The 15,573-nt window shown below is 33.4% G+C and overlaps 1 protein-coding gene across 3 annotated transcripts; it reads right to left on the reverse strand.

The window, feature by feature from the left end:
- Positions 1-8: 8 nt before the first annotated feature.
- On the reverse strand, positions 9-5,641 carry LOC126853669 (5'-nucleotidase domain-containing protein 3). 3 transcript variants are annotated; one of them, XM_050599637.1, is made up of 8 exons: positions 5,412-5,641; positions 3,827-4,002; positions 3,125-3,352; positions 2,482-2,622; positions 2,190-2,347; positions 1,916-2,102; positions 1,685-1,825; positions 9-1,543 (listed from the first exon to the last, which is right to left on the reverse strand). In XM_050599637.1, exons 1-8 carry the CDS (start codon positions 5,599-5,601, stop codon positions 1,187-1,189), a joined length of 1,578 nt encoding a protein of 525 aa, XP_050455594.1. In that variant the 5' UTR covers positions 5,602-5,641; the 3' UTR covers positions 9-1,186. The 3 variants fall into 3 exon arrangements, with proteins under 3 accessions (XP_050455594.1, XP_050455596.1, XP_050455595.1); XM_050599639.1 differs by lacking the exon at positions 5,412-5,641 and adding an exon at positions 4,976-5,258; XM_050599638.1 differs by lacking the exon at positions 5,412-5,641 and adding an exon at positions 4,271-4,681.
- Positions 5,642-15,573: the final 9,932 nt, after the last annotated feature.

Consider the following 15,573-nt stretch of genomic DNA (forward strand, 5'->3'; position numbering starts at 1 on the left):
CTCGTCAGTTATATTATTGAAAATAAAGGTATATTTGATAACAGTGTAATACATTTAGTTTACAAATACACTAGATAAATACATGTATATATTCTTATAGGAATCAGCAGTTTTTTTGATTTATTAATGACTAAAATGTTTGAACATGTTAGATTATCTTAACAATTATATTTGATGAGTATAGTGTATAACAAATCATTCTTTTAGAATATAACAAATAATATAGCCTCTTTTATTGGCATATTTACAAATATTGATCGAAAATTTAGTTTTAATCCTCATGAAAATTAAAATTAATTTCCATGCAAAAGAAAATAAAAAAGTTTTATGGCAACTTAAATAGAAGGCTAATAATAATATATTTCAATTCTCTCCACTTTATGTAAATCCCGGAGGATAAGTTTCGTGCGCGCGCGAAAGATTTGTACTCTCTGCTTATGTACATAAATATATTCATTATACAAGTTAAATATTAAATTTATTATGCTTTAACGATAAATATAAATCTCATTGCAAAAATAATTGAATATCAATAACATGATAAAATTGGCATTTTTTTTAAAAACCATATCTATCGCGCAAAAGCTCGATAAATATGTTATCTCTTCTTATATAATTTACTAACAATAAACTGTAGTAGTTATTGATTCTTAAAATATCTGATGAGTTTCAATAATACTTTACTTGTAGCTGCTCTCTCTTGCCTACAGCTCTTACTTCATTTCCTATTCTATGCATTTTACTCGTTACAATGTGATATATCACTTCATTTTACATAATATGGCTATTGTCATGGTAATAATAATAATAATGTAAGAGCCTTCGTAATCTATATAGCTCGTTTTATCGCGTTTACATACATTACATTTCAATGCAAATTAGTTGTAACTACGCGACTGTAAAAGCATATTAACGTTGATCGATATAGATTTGCATTGTGTGTGTGTAATTATGCATATATATACCTATTAATAAGACGGAAGTATTTGTATGATGTGCAAGCATCTCTCATTGTTTCGAAATAAATTTCTATATTATGATTCAAATAGATCGGTCTTTCTCCATGATTGAAAATACTATTATTATTGATTCGACGTTTAATGCAAAATATTTTGATTGTACGCTCTAAAAGCGTCTCTTACTCGCGTAAGAATAATAAGTATTTATTTTTAAAAATACCGACACTTTACATAAAGTAACTAGTATATTCATGAGGCATTACACCTCTTCTAGGATAAAACGTATGACTCGTGGAATATTCTAAGAGATTTGTGATCGTGCTCATGTAGATGTCAGCAAATCTGAACAATCTTCTAGAGAAATAAGTAGGATTGTGATATGTTCTGAATACTGAACCGAATTGTTTGTTGAAGACAGATTTGATTTCATTTCTTAGTTTGTCCCGTTCTTTTATCCACCTGTCTAGCTCTTCTTGTACTTCAAGCCCCTCGTAATCTTGATGTTCCTCGATTACACCAGTTAACATCTGAAGCCAGTTAGCGTTTTCTTTGAATTTTGGATCGTTCAAGGTTTCGATTTCATGCTGTAATATAATATGCAATTCTTTATACTTTGTATATTATATCTATATTGAATTAGTTTCAAAGATTTAATATTCTTTCATGATAGTAATTTAATTTTATTCAGAAAAAAATTAATAAAAATTTTAAAATGCTTAAATTACCGTTAATTCTTTGATTATTGCACCCGTTCGCCAACCATGTTCTAAAGTTACATCCGCCAAATCGCTGTACGGATGATCACCAAAGTATAACACTTGATGTCCTCGCCATCCAGTCATATCTTGAAGTTGTTTAACTGTTCCCTAAAATAATTCGTTATTATTAAAAATGTCTAATGTAGTGTTCCGAATGTGTAATTTTCAACAATAAGATATTAAAGTAGAAAGACTCACTTCAAGATATATAACACCCTTGTCAAGTTTAGTGACTCGATCCCATAATTGCGTTTGTTTAACTTCATCGTAAATTCTCAAAGGACGCGTTTCTTCGGTAAAAAATCTTGGTTTTCTCGCTTGAACGATCACTACATCGAAATAGTCTTTCCAATTTTCACCGACCAAAAATTGCATACCCTTATTACTGCAAAACATTAAAAAATATTTAGACGTTATTATATTCAGATAAATATTTCATCTGAATTAAAATTATTATTTTGAATGTGCGTACACAAAATGAAAAGGGCTGTTTGTGACCAAGAACATTTTCTTATCGGCTTTTCGAAGTCGATCAAAAAATCTCTTCAAATCTTTATTTTGTTCTAGATACTCGGACACATTTTCCACCACCATTTGATGCATTATAGGATGGCAGCTTTGCACAGAATTCTAGATTATATATTGTATTTAATTCTTGATTATATATTGTTATTAATTCTTGATTATATATTGATTATATATTGTATAAAATTAATTGTATAAACAATTAGCAGGATTGGCTATGCAAGAATAATGCAGTTTACCTTAACATCTCTAAATAATATCTCTGGATGATAATCAATGTGATTCTGTAAAAAATACTCCGTAACGTTGCATAATAAACCCATTTCCGGCACCGAGAACAAATCAGCTAATTGAACCATTTTCGCGCGATGTATAGCATCCTTAAAGAAAAGAAAAAAATGTGTGCATACTGTATTAGAATCTTCTCAAAAATTATTATATATATGTATACTCATATACTCACTTTCTGAATAATACGACCCATCATCAAAAACACACATGTTGATACATACAAATAGAGAAGGTTAAGCATTTTTAGTACACTATAAAAAGTTTTCTTTACAAATGGAAACAAATGATGAATTTTGCGAGAATTGTTATTTTTTTTTGTATTTCATAGCACAAAAGAAATTTCAAGAAGGAATTCTTGACAATTAAAAAAAAACAAAATTTTATCAACTGTAAGAATAAAAAGAAACTCTAAACTAAAAGAAATAATTTTATATTTACAGGTTTATGGTTTTAAGCATATCATGCATTGTTTTTGTTAAAAAGAAATATGTTTCATGCCGTTTCATATTATGTGTACTTACTCTCTTGATGCGTTATTATATTTTTAATTTTATTTATTGACATTTGCAATTTCCTCAATAATAAACTTACATTAGAGTGTTTGTTTGAAGCTTCCACGTAAGCTATTGGTATTATTCTATTTTTGTAGATTCGGAGGACTTCGTCGTCGGGTACAGGATGCAAACCACGATAAACGGCGCCCAATTGAATTTGCAAGAAGCTGTCGAGCTTCAACAGGAGACCCTTTTCGATGTCGTAATGGAGGCCGCGGACGGCGAAATCTTCTCTATATTCCAAATTGGCAATTCCCTCTGGGTACTGGAAGAGCAATTAAATGAGTTTAAGCGAAGTTCAAGATGAAATTCTAATCGGAAATGTAATTGTCTTTTGATTTCAGCAAAAATTTTAAGTAGCTGTCCTTTGAGATGAAGGCAAGTGACAAAATTCTGTGTATTTTTACTTTTAATTTTTTCAGCTTCCTCATGTCGATAAAATATAAATGAGATTATATTTTTAACACGTTATATTTATATGATTAAATAATAATTTTTTAAATAAAATAGATGTTGGATAGCTCGCGACACACATATATGCATACTTTTCTTTCTATTTAACAATTATACATATTTGAAATTGAAGGCTTTTCAAATAAAGTAATTTATTTCATTCATATTATTATGATATAAGAATATATCATTTAAAAGAGAATGTATTAAAAAAAAAATTGCATTGATTAAGCACTATCATGTTTTTAATGAATATTCGAATTTGTTACACAAATGTAATAGAAACCTTATATTTTTTAATGAGCATGTCGCGTCCCAGATTGTAAAGCAAATAATCCATGGATGGCTTGTAACAGGCCAGCGTGTAATCGTAATCAAATCCATAGACCTGGACTTCTTTTAAATCAAGTTCATTGCAGGCGAATACACCCTTTGGATTCACATCTTGCGGGAGTTTTTTTGCTAAAATTGCAACCATATAAATAAATTAACTACTAACTAAACTACAGGTACAGATTCGCAAGTTTAAAAAAATTATATGTTTGAATCTGGTGCATTAAAAAAATCTGTTCTATAATAAATAATATATAATATAATAGAATCATTTTTTTATGCTCTTTGACAAATTAGAATCTCCTAAATATATCTATTGTTCTCGATTTTACTTCCATGCGAATTATGATTCTAATTGGAATGACATGAGAACTACAGTTATCATATTCCTTCAGACCTAACTGGCGATCAATTCGCGCGGTGCTCTCGTTTCATTTTACAGATACACAAGCTGATTTTCACTGTCCTAGATTTTTCTGCCTATACATTCGTCTCTGCTTTCGTCGTGCCGTGAGAAACCAATCTCCGATCTAAATCTAATCTGTCTCCGTTGTTTTCTCTCTTTCTATTCGGCCTCTTTATGTCGTTCTTTTCGGCGCCGTCGCGAATTAATTAATTAAGATGAATGTCCGATGAGCTAAAAAGTAATGAGAAAAGATAGCAAACCTCATCAATAATTTATGTACTTTTTTATCTGTTCTCTCGAATAATTTGCTTAATATGACTTAGTAAGTCTTAGATCGTCTGCTTATAACGATAAATATAATATGACTAATAAATTTGTCAACACGAGGGGATTGGCAGAGATACAAGATACTTTTAATCTTAAATCTTGTGACGCGTTTACGATGCATTATGTCATGTTTTTCGCACCCGTAACAGATTTATGTGAATCGGATTAAATACTTTTCTTGATAAAACTTTCAATTTTTATTATTTATTGACACGCTCAGCGAATTTATGAATAATAATAAATGCGCGTTAATTGATTCCTTATTTACATAAGTGACAAAATATGCATTTGTAATTCGAGTCTTTTGATGTATTTAAAAAAGAAAAATCAATTGTTTACAATAAAGACATATAGTCGGTAATATCGAACCTGTCCTTCAAAGGTATGTTATGAATAACAGGAAAAGACTAATCGCGCGCATTAATAGTAACTCTCGGACACGTGGCAAATACTTGTCAATATGCCAGAATCGCTTCATCGTCGCCAAATACTACGAAATCTCTCTTTCTCTCTCTCTCTCTCTCATCCGCATAAAAAATTCTAGACTTAATTAAATCTCATCCCTTCCTAAAGACTTGGTATGCGTAACGGTGCGTTTCCCCCCCACCGAGGGAAATAAATCCGCGCCAATAACAATAAATTCTTCGGCGCTGTGTCAAGGTCGTATCTTATCGATATATCGAATGTGATGCGCATGCGAGACGGAGACGCACGCGCGCGTGGAATGTGTGCGAGCGAGACAGACGTGTTGAGACATCGAACGACGCGGCTACTGGCATGGCTGCGGCGGACGCTTGCTACTTACACTTGCACTTCTCGTACGTTTTCAGGTAATTCTCGCGCATAACTTCGCGCGACACATGACCGCGATTGAGGGCGCGATCGCCTATCGCGCGTCTCGATCCTCCGTGAAACGCGGTGATCCGGCTTACAGATCGCGCGAGCCGAGTTTCCGCGACGCGACACGTTGTCACGACGAACCTCGCGTGCAACATCACGGACGATTGGCGGGCGCGCGACGCGAACTGTCGCGGCGGCGCGCGGCGATTGGCGTTCTGCGCGGGCGGCCGATTTGAATCGAAGCGCCGTCACGAACTAAGAAATGGAGAGTAAGATGAACAACTCGGCAAGTGGAAGTCGAAAGCGCACGATTGCTTCCGCCATTTGGCTATTACTTTATTCAGATGTACATCGCGGCCGCGCGACGCGTTCTTATTGGACGACGCGCGCATCGAGCGTCACCTACGCGGGATGAAGTTCCGTGTAAGTGACATTTCATTCTAGATTGTTTGTTACTTCCAAGGCCGCGCGCGAAACGCGCCCGCGTAAGTCTCGTGTGATAGTGCGCGATATATATATGAAATATTATTTATATAATGGGAAGGTTATTTGTGCGTGTTAACTGTTATTTGTACTCATTGAGTTTAAACGTGATGTAAATCGACGATGACAACGTTGTTTTGAAATCACAGCGCCTCTTATGCGATATTGTCAAGAATTTAAGTGGCTAAGGTAATGTTCTACACACGAAGAGTCGCAAGAAAGTTTTGAGATATTCAAAAATTTCCTGTTCTTTCGTCTTATCGTCTTATCACCATATTCACACTAAAAAAATAATTTTTAAAAATTGTACGATATTTTTTGAATATTTTAAAATTTTCTTAGGTTTCTTTATATAATATATTATTTATTGCGTTTTTATTTTGTGCTTGTAAAATGATTTTAAATGACACTTGCCGTAGTTTGCGTTACTGTTATTTTTATCACAACGAAATATTCAATTCGCCACTAATACACATCATTATAATACATATCATTATAATGATGACGTGATAGCATTCTTTTCATCAATTTCTTTTGTCAATTTTTTTCTCGTCGCGTACGAAAGACCTGCTTAAACGTGCTATATTCTGGAAAACGTCACACATTTCTCTTTCATTCTATTCCCAAGTCACAAAGTAAAATTGATCGATTCAATTTCGAGCTATTAAAATACGCTTGCGTTCTAATAGCTACGTGACGTTAGATATCCAATTAGGGTCGGCCGAATGTTCGAAACGCTTTGGCGCTTTTAGAAAGCCGGACGGACATTATCTGCCCGCGGGATCTGTATTCCGTGGCGCGATTCCCTTCCCCTTTATTTGCTTAATATTTTCTTCGCGTTAGCTCGAGAATTGGGTTAATTACCGCACGAATCCAACCTGTGTAATTTGAATGCAGCGATCTCGTGTGGAGGTTTTCTTTTTTTTTTTTGCTAAATATCCAACGTGAAATTCCCAATCCCTGATGCAGCGTCCACGCGCAACATGTAGGAGGAGTTCCAAGATCCTAATCGCGAGAAACTACTCGCGCTTGCAATCGATATACCGATTATACCTCTTCATATTTAATGGGTGGCCGCGAGCGTGCGATGAACGATGTCGAAGATATGATTAACGAGAGCGATTGTGTCATCCGTCCGTTTCTTCTGCATCCGCGTGTTTTGCCGCTATCGATTTATTTAACAGACCAATAGAAAAAGGCGCGTAAACGTCGATTATTCCAGGCGTAAGATTATGGAAAATCATCGGTATTGAAATGGAAGGATGAAAGAATACGAAGAAATAAATAATTATTCCGCGCGTTACAAGTAGCTTTTAAGCGATAAGTACTTCGTATGACTAGGACGGCCAAATATTAGCTATCATCAAAGATATTTTGTAACATAGTATTTTTTTTTTTATTTGTGTATTTGCATATTTTTTCCTTATGCTACTTGCAAGTATCGATACGTCAGAGTAACACCGGCTTACGATATTCAAAAATGATTATTCATTGCTTCTTGATCGATGAATCGCGGAAGCTGCACTTTTCCAATATATCCACATGTAACCATCCACCATGCTATTGGTGACACGCGACCTCATTACCTTAATCTAACGTAGTCTTAGATCCTCGGTCATCGTACTCTTCTATGTTAATGATATTTAATCATATATATTTTGCAGAGCATTATCTCAAACGATTGATTACCTTTTCGGCATATAATTATGATTATGAATGTTACATAATATTTTTTCTTTAATTAGATTAATTTTTGATTTTATATGAAAAATAATAAAAAAATATATACAGGTAAAAGTAAAGTAATATTATAAATACATTCTCTCTGTCATTCAAAAAATTAATATTATTTTGATAAATGTTGTATATTACAAAAGTATTACAGTAAGTACACATATGTGCGGATATTTTTTTTAACTCTTTGATAAAAATGAGACGAATAAAAGCACAAGCTTTTACGATCGAATTTTTGAAATATTAGTCGTCGAATTTCGACTTTAAATATACAATTTCACAGTACAATCGAATTTTACGTTGTTACAAAGTATACACATTCACAATATTCTCTGTAAAATTTCCCATACGTTTTCCGTGATGCCCCGAGGCACTGAATGCATATCCTGCGTTTCGTATATTGACAGTTTCAGCAGAATCAACGTTATGCACGCTGTTGCTGCTGAAGATTCGTTCGATCGCAAATTTCATATCCGTGAATATTGTATCATGTTAAAAATAGCAGTTTGATTTTTTACTCTTTTATAGAGAATTAATCTTATGCTTACAACTTCCTATTATTATTATATACAATATTATTTGACACTTTTCATGATTCATCAACATGATTTTACCATTTTTTTTCTATTTTTTTATCAATTATTTCCGATTAACATTTAGTCCGGTATTTCTAATCGTTATACTTTTGTTAAGCTTCGCGCTATAAAGTTAAAATAAAATATAATTATTATTTATTAGAGAATTTGTGGGGAGAAAAAAGTATATCGGAGAAAGATAAATTTGCGAGAACGCTCGCTTTTTAAGAAATGTTCGAAAAGAATTTCTCCAGTGATTTACGAATGGGTCTTTCTTTTTTGTCGATTTATTACACACGCGCTATGTTTATACCATAATAATACTTACCACATAGATGTAACGAGTTATATACGCGAGCGATACACGCTAATTAGCTGATAATTACGCTTGCAATTTTCGATCTGCATTAATCTGTTACTTAATGGTTCACTAATTTTAGTTTGCAGCCATTAGGCTGATTCATTTCTTCGCGGATCGTCGAATTTGCAGCAGCACTCGGTAAATCGCGTCCATTAATTAAGTAAAAAATAAACGAGAGTCACGAATAAGATTTAGCCAATGATTTAAGTTAACGCTTTTCTCATCTTTCTTATAAAACAAACCGGCAGTTCTAGTTATTTATAGAAATATTTTTTAATGATTGCAATTTTTTAGTAAGCCATTAATCTTGCTATTAATTATGTTGTTAACTTTTTATAAATAGAAAATAATGACTCGATACGTCGATACCTAATTTATTCGTCAAAATTTAATTTAATATTTATTTTTTAAGCATATTGTTTACAGCTTTAAATGAAGAATTATAAAGAGGGATGTAATTCTTATTTGTATAATACGATTGGAGCGTTCAGTGCTCTTTAGATCAGATTATTATCAAGCCGGAAAGTGATGACTTTAAGATTTTCTCCTGAATACTTGAAGTTGTAAATTGTATGTGCACTTCCTGTATAAAGATATTGTCGCATTTCCCATCACACGGATGACTTCTTGACTCGGTTTTTATCGCTCGCGTTTCAACTCCTTGTAGTTTTCGAACAATTGCTCGTATTTGTCTTCTTGGTAGACGGAGGTTAATTACAATTAGAGAGACTGTGTTAATGGTGCCTGGAGACTTTATAAGGGAAGTGCGCGTAAGGGAAGTGCGCGCGATTTTCTCTTCTAATGACAATGAAATTTAATCTAAAGCTCGACGTGCGCTGATGATGCAAAACCGCTTAAAGCAAACACGTTTTTGGTATAACGTGTATGTTCGAAGCAGCAACTGTCTACTATGTAATACAATAACGATTGTTTAAACATAGAAATGATTTAAAAATGTATTGGATCACCTCAACTAAAAAAAAAAAAAAAATAATAATTAAAATTTAATAAAAGTTAATTGGAAAATTAATAAAATATAAATGCTTTGAAGCATAATATAAAATCGCATAAAGCATAAAACCCACGTTCCTCAATCTATAATGAATATTAAAAATTAAAAATTTAATATTTTTTTTCAATTTTTTTAAAAAGTTATTTGGATAATCTTTATATATATATATATATATATATATATATATATATATATATGTACTATTTATATAAAGTTAACTTTATATATAACTATATAGATATTTATATTAAATTTTTATTAATCGAAATTTATGCAATTTTTTAAATATTTTATTAGATATAGTTTAATACTGATAAAATTGATTTTGCGACTGTTATATTTAAAGAGGACACAAACGAAAATTGTTTCGGTTTCAAGATGTTACTCATCTTCGGCTCACTGGTGATGGAAATTGCTTTAAAAGGCTCATGTCTAATTAATGTCTCTTCTTTACAGTCGCACACACATCTAACGTGCACGTGCGACATGTAAAATTGCAGTACGCGTCACTCAAGGATACGCGAGTGTGTGTGAGCGCGCGAACGCGCGCAAACGGCGCAAAGGTGGCGAAGAACGCAGATCGCTAAAGGCGCTGTTCCGGTGACCTACTCCGCGATTATCACTCACTGGTGGCCGATCGTCGATGCAAGTGCGTGAACGTTAACTAGTGTTGCCAACTATACCACATCACGAGAAAATGAGGACGCGGGGACGTAATCACGATATAAACGTCGTACTTGTCGAATCGTCTTGTTTTTCGAGCCCTTTCTCGCCGTGATTCTAACAGGTGCATCGAACTGACATTTGCCCGTAGAGATCGCGAATCTTCATTTTACCCTCAATCCAATTTATATAATTTACTGTGATTCCATTTTTCTCTTAGCGTCAAAATTATTTTTTGATGAATATACAATATATAAAATAATCACACAATATCATATATAATAAATATCCTTGTTTTGTACCACAATATTTTACATAAATAATAGAAAGTATCTTGTAGCAACACAGAGGGAATTAATTTTGAATTATACAATAATAAAATGTTTTAAGTGGCAATATTTTTATAGTCACTTGAAACAAATTTATTATCAAAATATACTAGAGGTTTTTGGATATTATTAGGCAGCTCTGATTTTTATATATCAAATTATTATATATTAAAGTGAATTTAAAAGTTTTGAAATCTCGAATAAGAGGAAATCTAATATCTTTATATTAGTATATTCTTTTTTACTAAAATAAATGTAATGTATAACATATATAGTATTACAGAGAATATTTTTTTATCAAAATAGAGATGAAATGTCATATTATTTGATTGGTATTGATATAATTATATTATAGCTTTCGGATATGAAACATCAAGCCAACAAAAAAAATTCAGATATATTTCTCGATCTCCCTCTTCGTTCTCGTTATTAAATGAATGATGAATCCGGATCGCTGGCTGATAATCGTCGATTTCTGGCAAGAGTCCGCGCGGAGAAAGTATGGTCGATGGAAGGATGCGATCGATCTGGGCGGCAAAGCGTGACCGATTCGTGAATATTGAACTTGATTCTTTAATCGCGGGATGCTTTTCGATCGTCTCGCTTTATCCTATTTTTCACGCATTTTTATCGTAATCGTTGACTTTTTAACGCGACTCATAAGTACATATGTGATGTCTCTCGCTCTTAAATGTCGATGACATTTATATGTCTTTTAACGAGTTGTGTCTTGAAATTTTCTTTGAATATTAAATCATAACGGATTAAAACAACAGTAAATTTATATCGTAATTCGGGGACGAGTATGTGATATTTTACTTTACATGATGAAATAAAGATTGTTAAATAAATACGGCATACTTTTATCGAATATATTTGGCAAATGAGGGCATTTTGTGTTTGGAACCTACTTAACATATATTTCCAAGTTGTTTGCACAAGTGCGGCCACGACTTTCTTATCGTGACGTCACTCTTACATTTATCGTGTGATTTGATGCGTAAGAAAATTGAATCGTGCATCGTTTTATTGCCTGCTTGTTGCTACCACCCTTGCAGCGTTGTTATCCTTGTCCGCATAGTTTAAAACTCGCTGCAGAGATTTAGCGTTATTTGAGATACGTGTGAATGCAACATGATTGATTTCAATGGAGAAGCAGGCAATGAAAAGAAAGCTCAGTATAATAATTCTTGTGATTCCTTAACGCTGGTTGCATGCCGCGAAATATGGTCGGAAAATAGCACGGTATTTATCACCCAGAACCAGATAACAAAGCAAACAAGACAGTGTGCAATTAACTATTAACAGCAAGCGGGAGAGCAATGAAGAATGTAAGAAAACCGCCCTTTCAATACAAGTAACGGTCTTCTTGTTAGGTTTTAATTGATCCCATATGTACAAATGTTCCATTAAAAACTGTAAATATTTTAAAAATTTGTTTTACATATTAGATATGGAATATAATACTGGAATTAAAAGAAATTAAACAAATAAATTTGCGAAGAGTTAAATGTTCTCCGCAAAATTTGATAATGAGCGTAAACATGATATTTTGAAGACTTTAAGCATATATTGGAGATTTGGATATATTATTATGAGACGACGAGGCGACAAGTGGCACTCTCCATGCACGTTTACCGGATGGAAAAACAGCCTTGACCTAGTCGGGTGAGCATGTGTGTAATGTCCGATTGACGTATCTGAAAATAGTATTTTATGACCAATTCGCTATCGGCAAAGACAATTCAGTTTTACACGTTCTAACCACAGGCAGCACAATAGAAATCATTGCAACAAGCAATTGACGTAAGAGGTTTTATGTTATATGTCATTAACTGATCCTCGTTCTTTTTATCATATTTCTGCATTGCATAATTGGAGGAAAAAATAGTTGAAAAAAGTCTGGGTGAAGTAGAAGCAGCTTATTATCATCTCATGAAGCTTAATTATTAATTATAATTTAATATCTCTTTCAAAATATATGATAAAATTATATAATTAGAAATGTACGTATATATATATATATATATATATATATATATATATATAAATTTAATGATGAAAAACATTATAAGATATGTATAATTATATGTATATAATTTCAAACTCTTTAATATACTATGTGTAATTGATGTGCATTAAATAGTTACTGTCGCATTAATGTTTAGCACGCGACATTGAATCAAAATCGCTATATCAATTTTAACAGATGCACGCGCGCGATTACATTAGATTATAATTCTCTAACTTAATAGAAAATTTTTCTGATCATTTGATTTTAACTAAGTTATAAAAAAAGATTATATTTTTCTCTATATCTCTCTCACATTATCATTGCTTAAGCAAAATTTTCTCTTTCAACATAATTAGATTAAATTACAAAATACATTATATATCGTGGCAAAATGACATTATGGAAGATATTATTGCACTTATATTTTATATTTTATATTGTGTATTTTTAGCAGGACATTAACGCAAATACAAAATATCTCCTCGTTTTACGTGGACATGTTATTTATGCGGCTCATCGTCGGGGAGCGATGCTATAATAAATAATGTCGATTAAAGGGCTTCGTTTATCATACAAATTCAATAGGCAACGCTTGCCCCGGCTTATGACCGCGACTACAGTGTGTTCAATTAAAATCGTAATAGAATACATTATCATCTCCGCGCCGAGCATAAATTTTCCCGAGTATAATAGTCGAAAATATTTCTTTTGTTTAACGAGCTCGATTGCGATTTTTAGAACGTGAATGTAGACTGAATAGTCATTAAATGTCATTTTACATTGGCAATTAAAAATTGGAATTTTAGTCATGACAGAGTATCTTCTATGATAAATAAAAACAAAACAAAAAAATATTGAGATAAGTAAATATTCTGATACTTTATATTACAAGGGAGGTTTAAATCTATAAAATTGAGACGCTCCGTAATCAGGGCTCGATTGAAATTTCCGCTAAGGGAAAGTCGGCTGGACGCTGGTCAAAGAATATGATCAGTTCCTGCTACTGATTTCCACCTTTTCTGGGCCACCCTGTAGAGAAAGAATATCGAGACGATGGAAGAGTCTCATCGACGATCCGCATACCACATCCCCGGATGATGGTGCGGCGACGTTACCGCACACAAATACGTGCGTGACACACACGGGGCTCGGTTGTGTAGGCCGGAGAAGGAACGAGACATTACAAAGTGGCGTGCCACGGGAGTATGGACCTTGCGAGCGGTCAAAGTCGTGGCCTACTTCACTTCCTGGCTTCGAGAAACTTTCTCCTCGTGCCGCTCGTGCGTTCACGCGAGAACCGAGAGCGGCGGCATGTACTCGAGATCGGATGTACCGTCTCGAGATGACGAGCGCGGGAAGCCGCGCTCGTCATCTCTTCGAAGATGCACGGTGGGTGAAAATGTCACTCTAGCTCTAAAGACAAGTTTAGCGCTAAAGTGCACTTTAGCGCTAAATAATTGGCTGCGTCAATTTCAGATGTTATCTTTGATCTTCGTACGAGTAAATTTACAATCTCTTAGGTAGAGAGAGAGAGAGAGCTGTATTATTTACAATGTTAAATTGATCCGATGATTACATAAACATAAATGTAAGTTGAGTTTAAAATGTGAATTTTTATGATGCTATATGTAAGTGATATTTTCTTTTTACATTTTATAGATTAATTTATTTCTACATTATTTAAAAAGATTTAAATATGGATCTAGTTTAATTATTTTTTCTTGAATGATCTATGTGACACGTGTATTTGACATTTTTATTATTTATAACGTCGTCCGCTTCAATTAATAAATAAATAAATTTTAAAATAAATTTTAGTCTTCGCAATGCTGACAATACTGAAATATGACATAAATCGATATAATCCCTCGTATTATTTCTGGAAAATGGATCAAGTCATTGTTTTTAAACTTTATTTGACCGAATCGGTCTCCATATCTATTCGGAGGAAATTAATAATTCGCCGTTATCGGCGCTAAAAACGGTCTCTCATTTCGTTCTGATTTTTGTTAATCGGCCAACGTGCAACTAAAAGTATTATTCGGAACGTTCCATTGGCCGAGTATCTGACGGTATATCCGAGTATAGGCCACGATCCATAAACCATGTGTACGAAGCGTGCACCACTCGCTTGCACCAGGTCGATAATCCGCGAGCGACCGGCTCTCGCGAGGCAGTAAAATATCCCTGCGAGAGTATCGGACAAACACCTGAGAGAATTGGTATCTCGGAGTCGTGAATGCGTATCTTCGGCTCTTGTGGTGCACATATCTCGAGAGGAGCAGTTCGACGAGTTTCATCGATTATCTCTCGAAGGTTAAATCTTCGCGACCATATATCTTCGATATGTTCGCTACTTACACTTTGGAAAATTGCAACTGACTTTGACTTGAGTTTCGGATTGTAACCTGTTCGGGGCCAGAGAACGCCGCCGATCGCCATGTTCTGATTGCTTGAGGAATCAGAGCGTCCTCTCCGCGCTGGTTGGACTGATACAGATTTCGCAAGTCACCGTGATCTAGACGGTGTATCGACGATAATATTGCGCTGTAATTAGCTACTGGTATACGAAATATTTATCGTTTGTCCTGAGGAAAATTTCGTATAATTAACCTTCCATTAATTGCAATATTTTTTAAATATATTTATAATATCTTACAGATACATTAATTTTTCCATTATTTTTTCAGCTTCTTAAGACAGTTTTTCTTTCTATTAGCACTTGGCTAATAGACCAGACACTAAAATACATAAAAGAATATGTTGTATGATGAATATATATCTTGAATATTGCGACTAACGGAGGATTAATCTGGAACTGATACTTTTTGATATTTTTGTTTTTGTAATAAATATTTATTATTAAATATTAAATATTATTCTAAATATTATCTATTAAATATTTATCTATTAAATATTCATAAAACAATGAAAAAATATAATTTTTTTTCGTAAA

Source organism: Cataglyphis hispanica, chromosome 12 (assembly GCF_021464435.1).
Source record: "Cataglyphis hispanica isolate Lineage 1 chromosome 12, ULB_Chis1_1.0, whole genome shotgun sequence".
Classification (NCBI taxonomy): Eukaryota; Metazoa; Arthropoda; class Insecta; order Hymenoptera; family Formicidae; genus Cataglyphis; species Cataglyphis hispanica.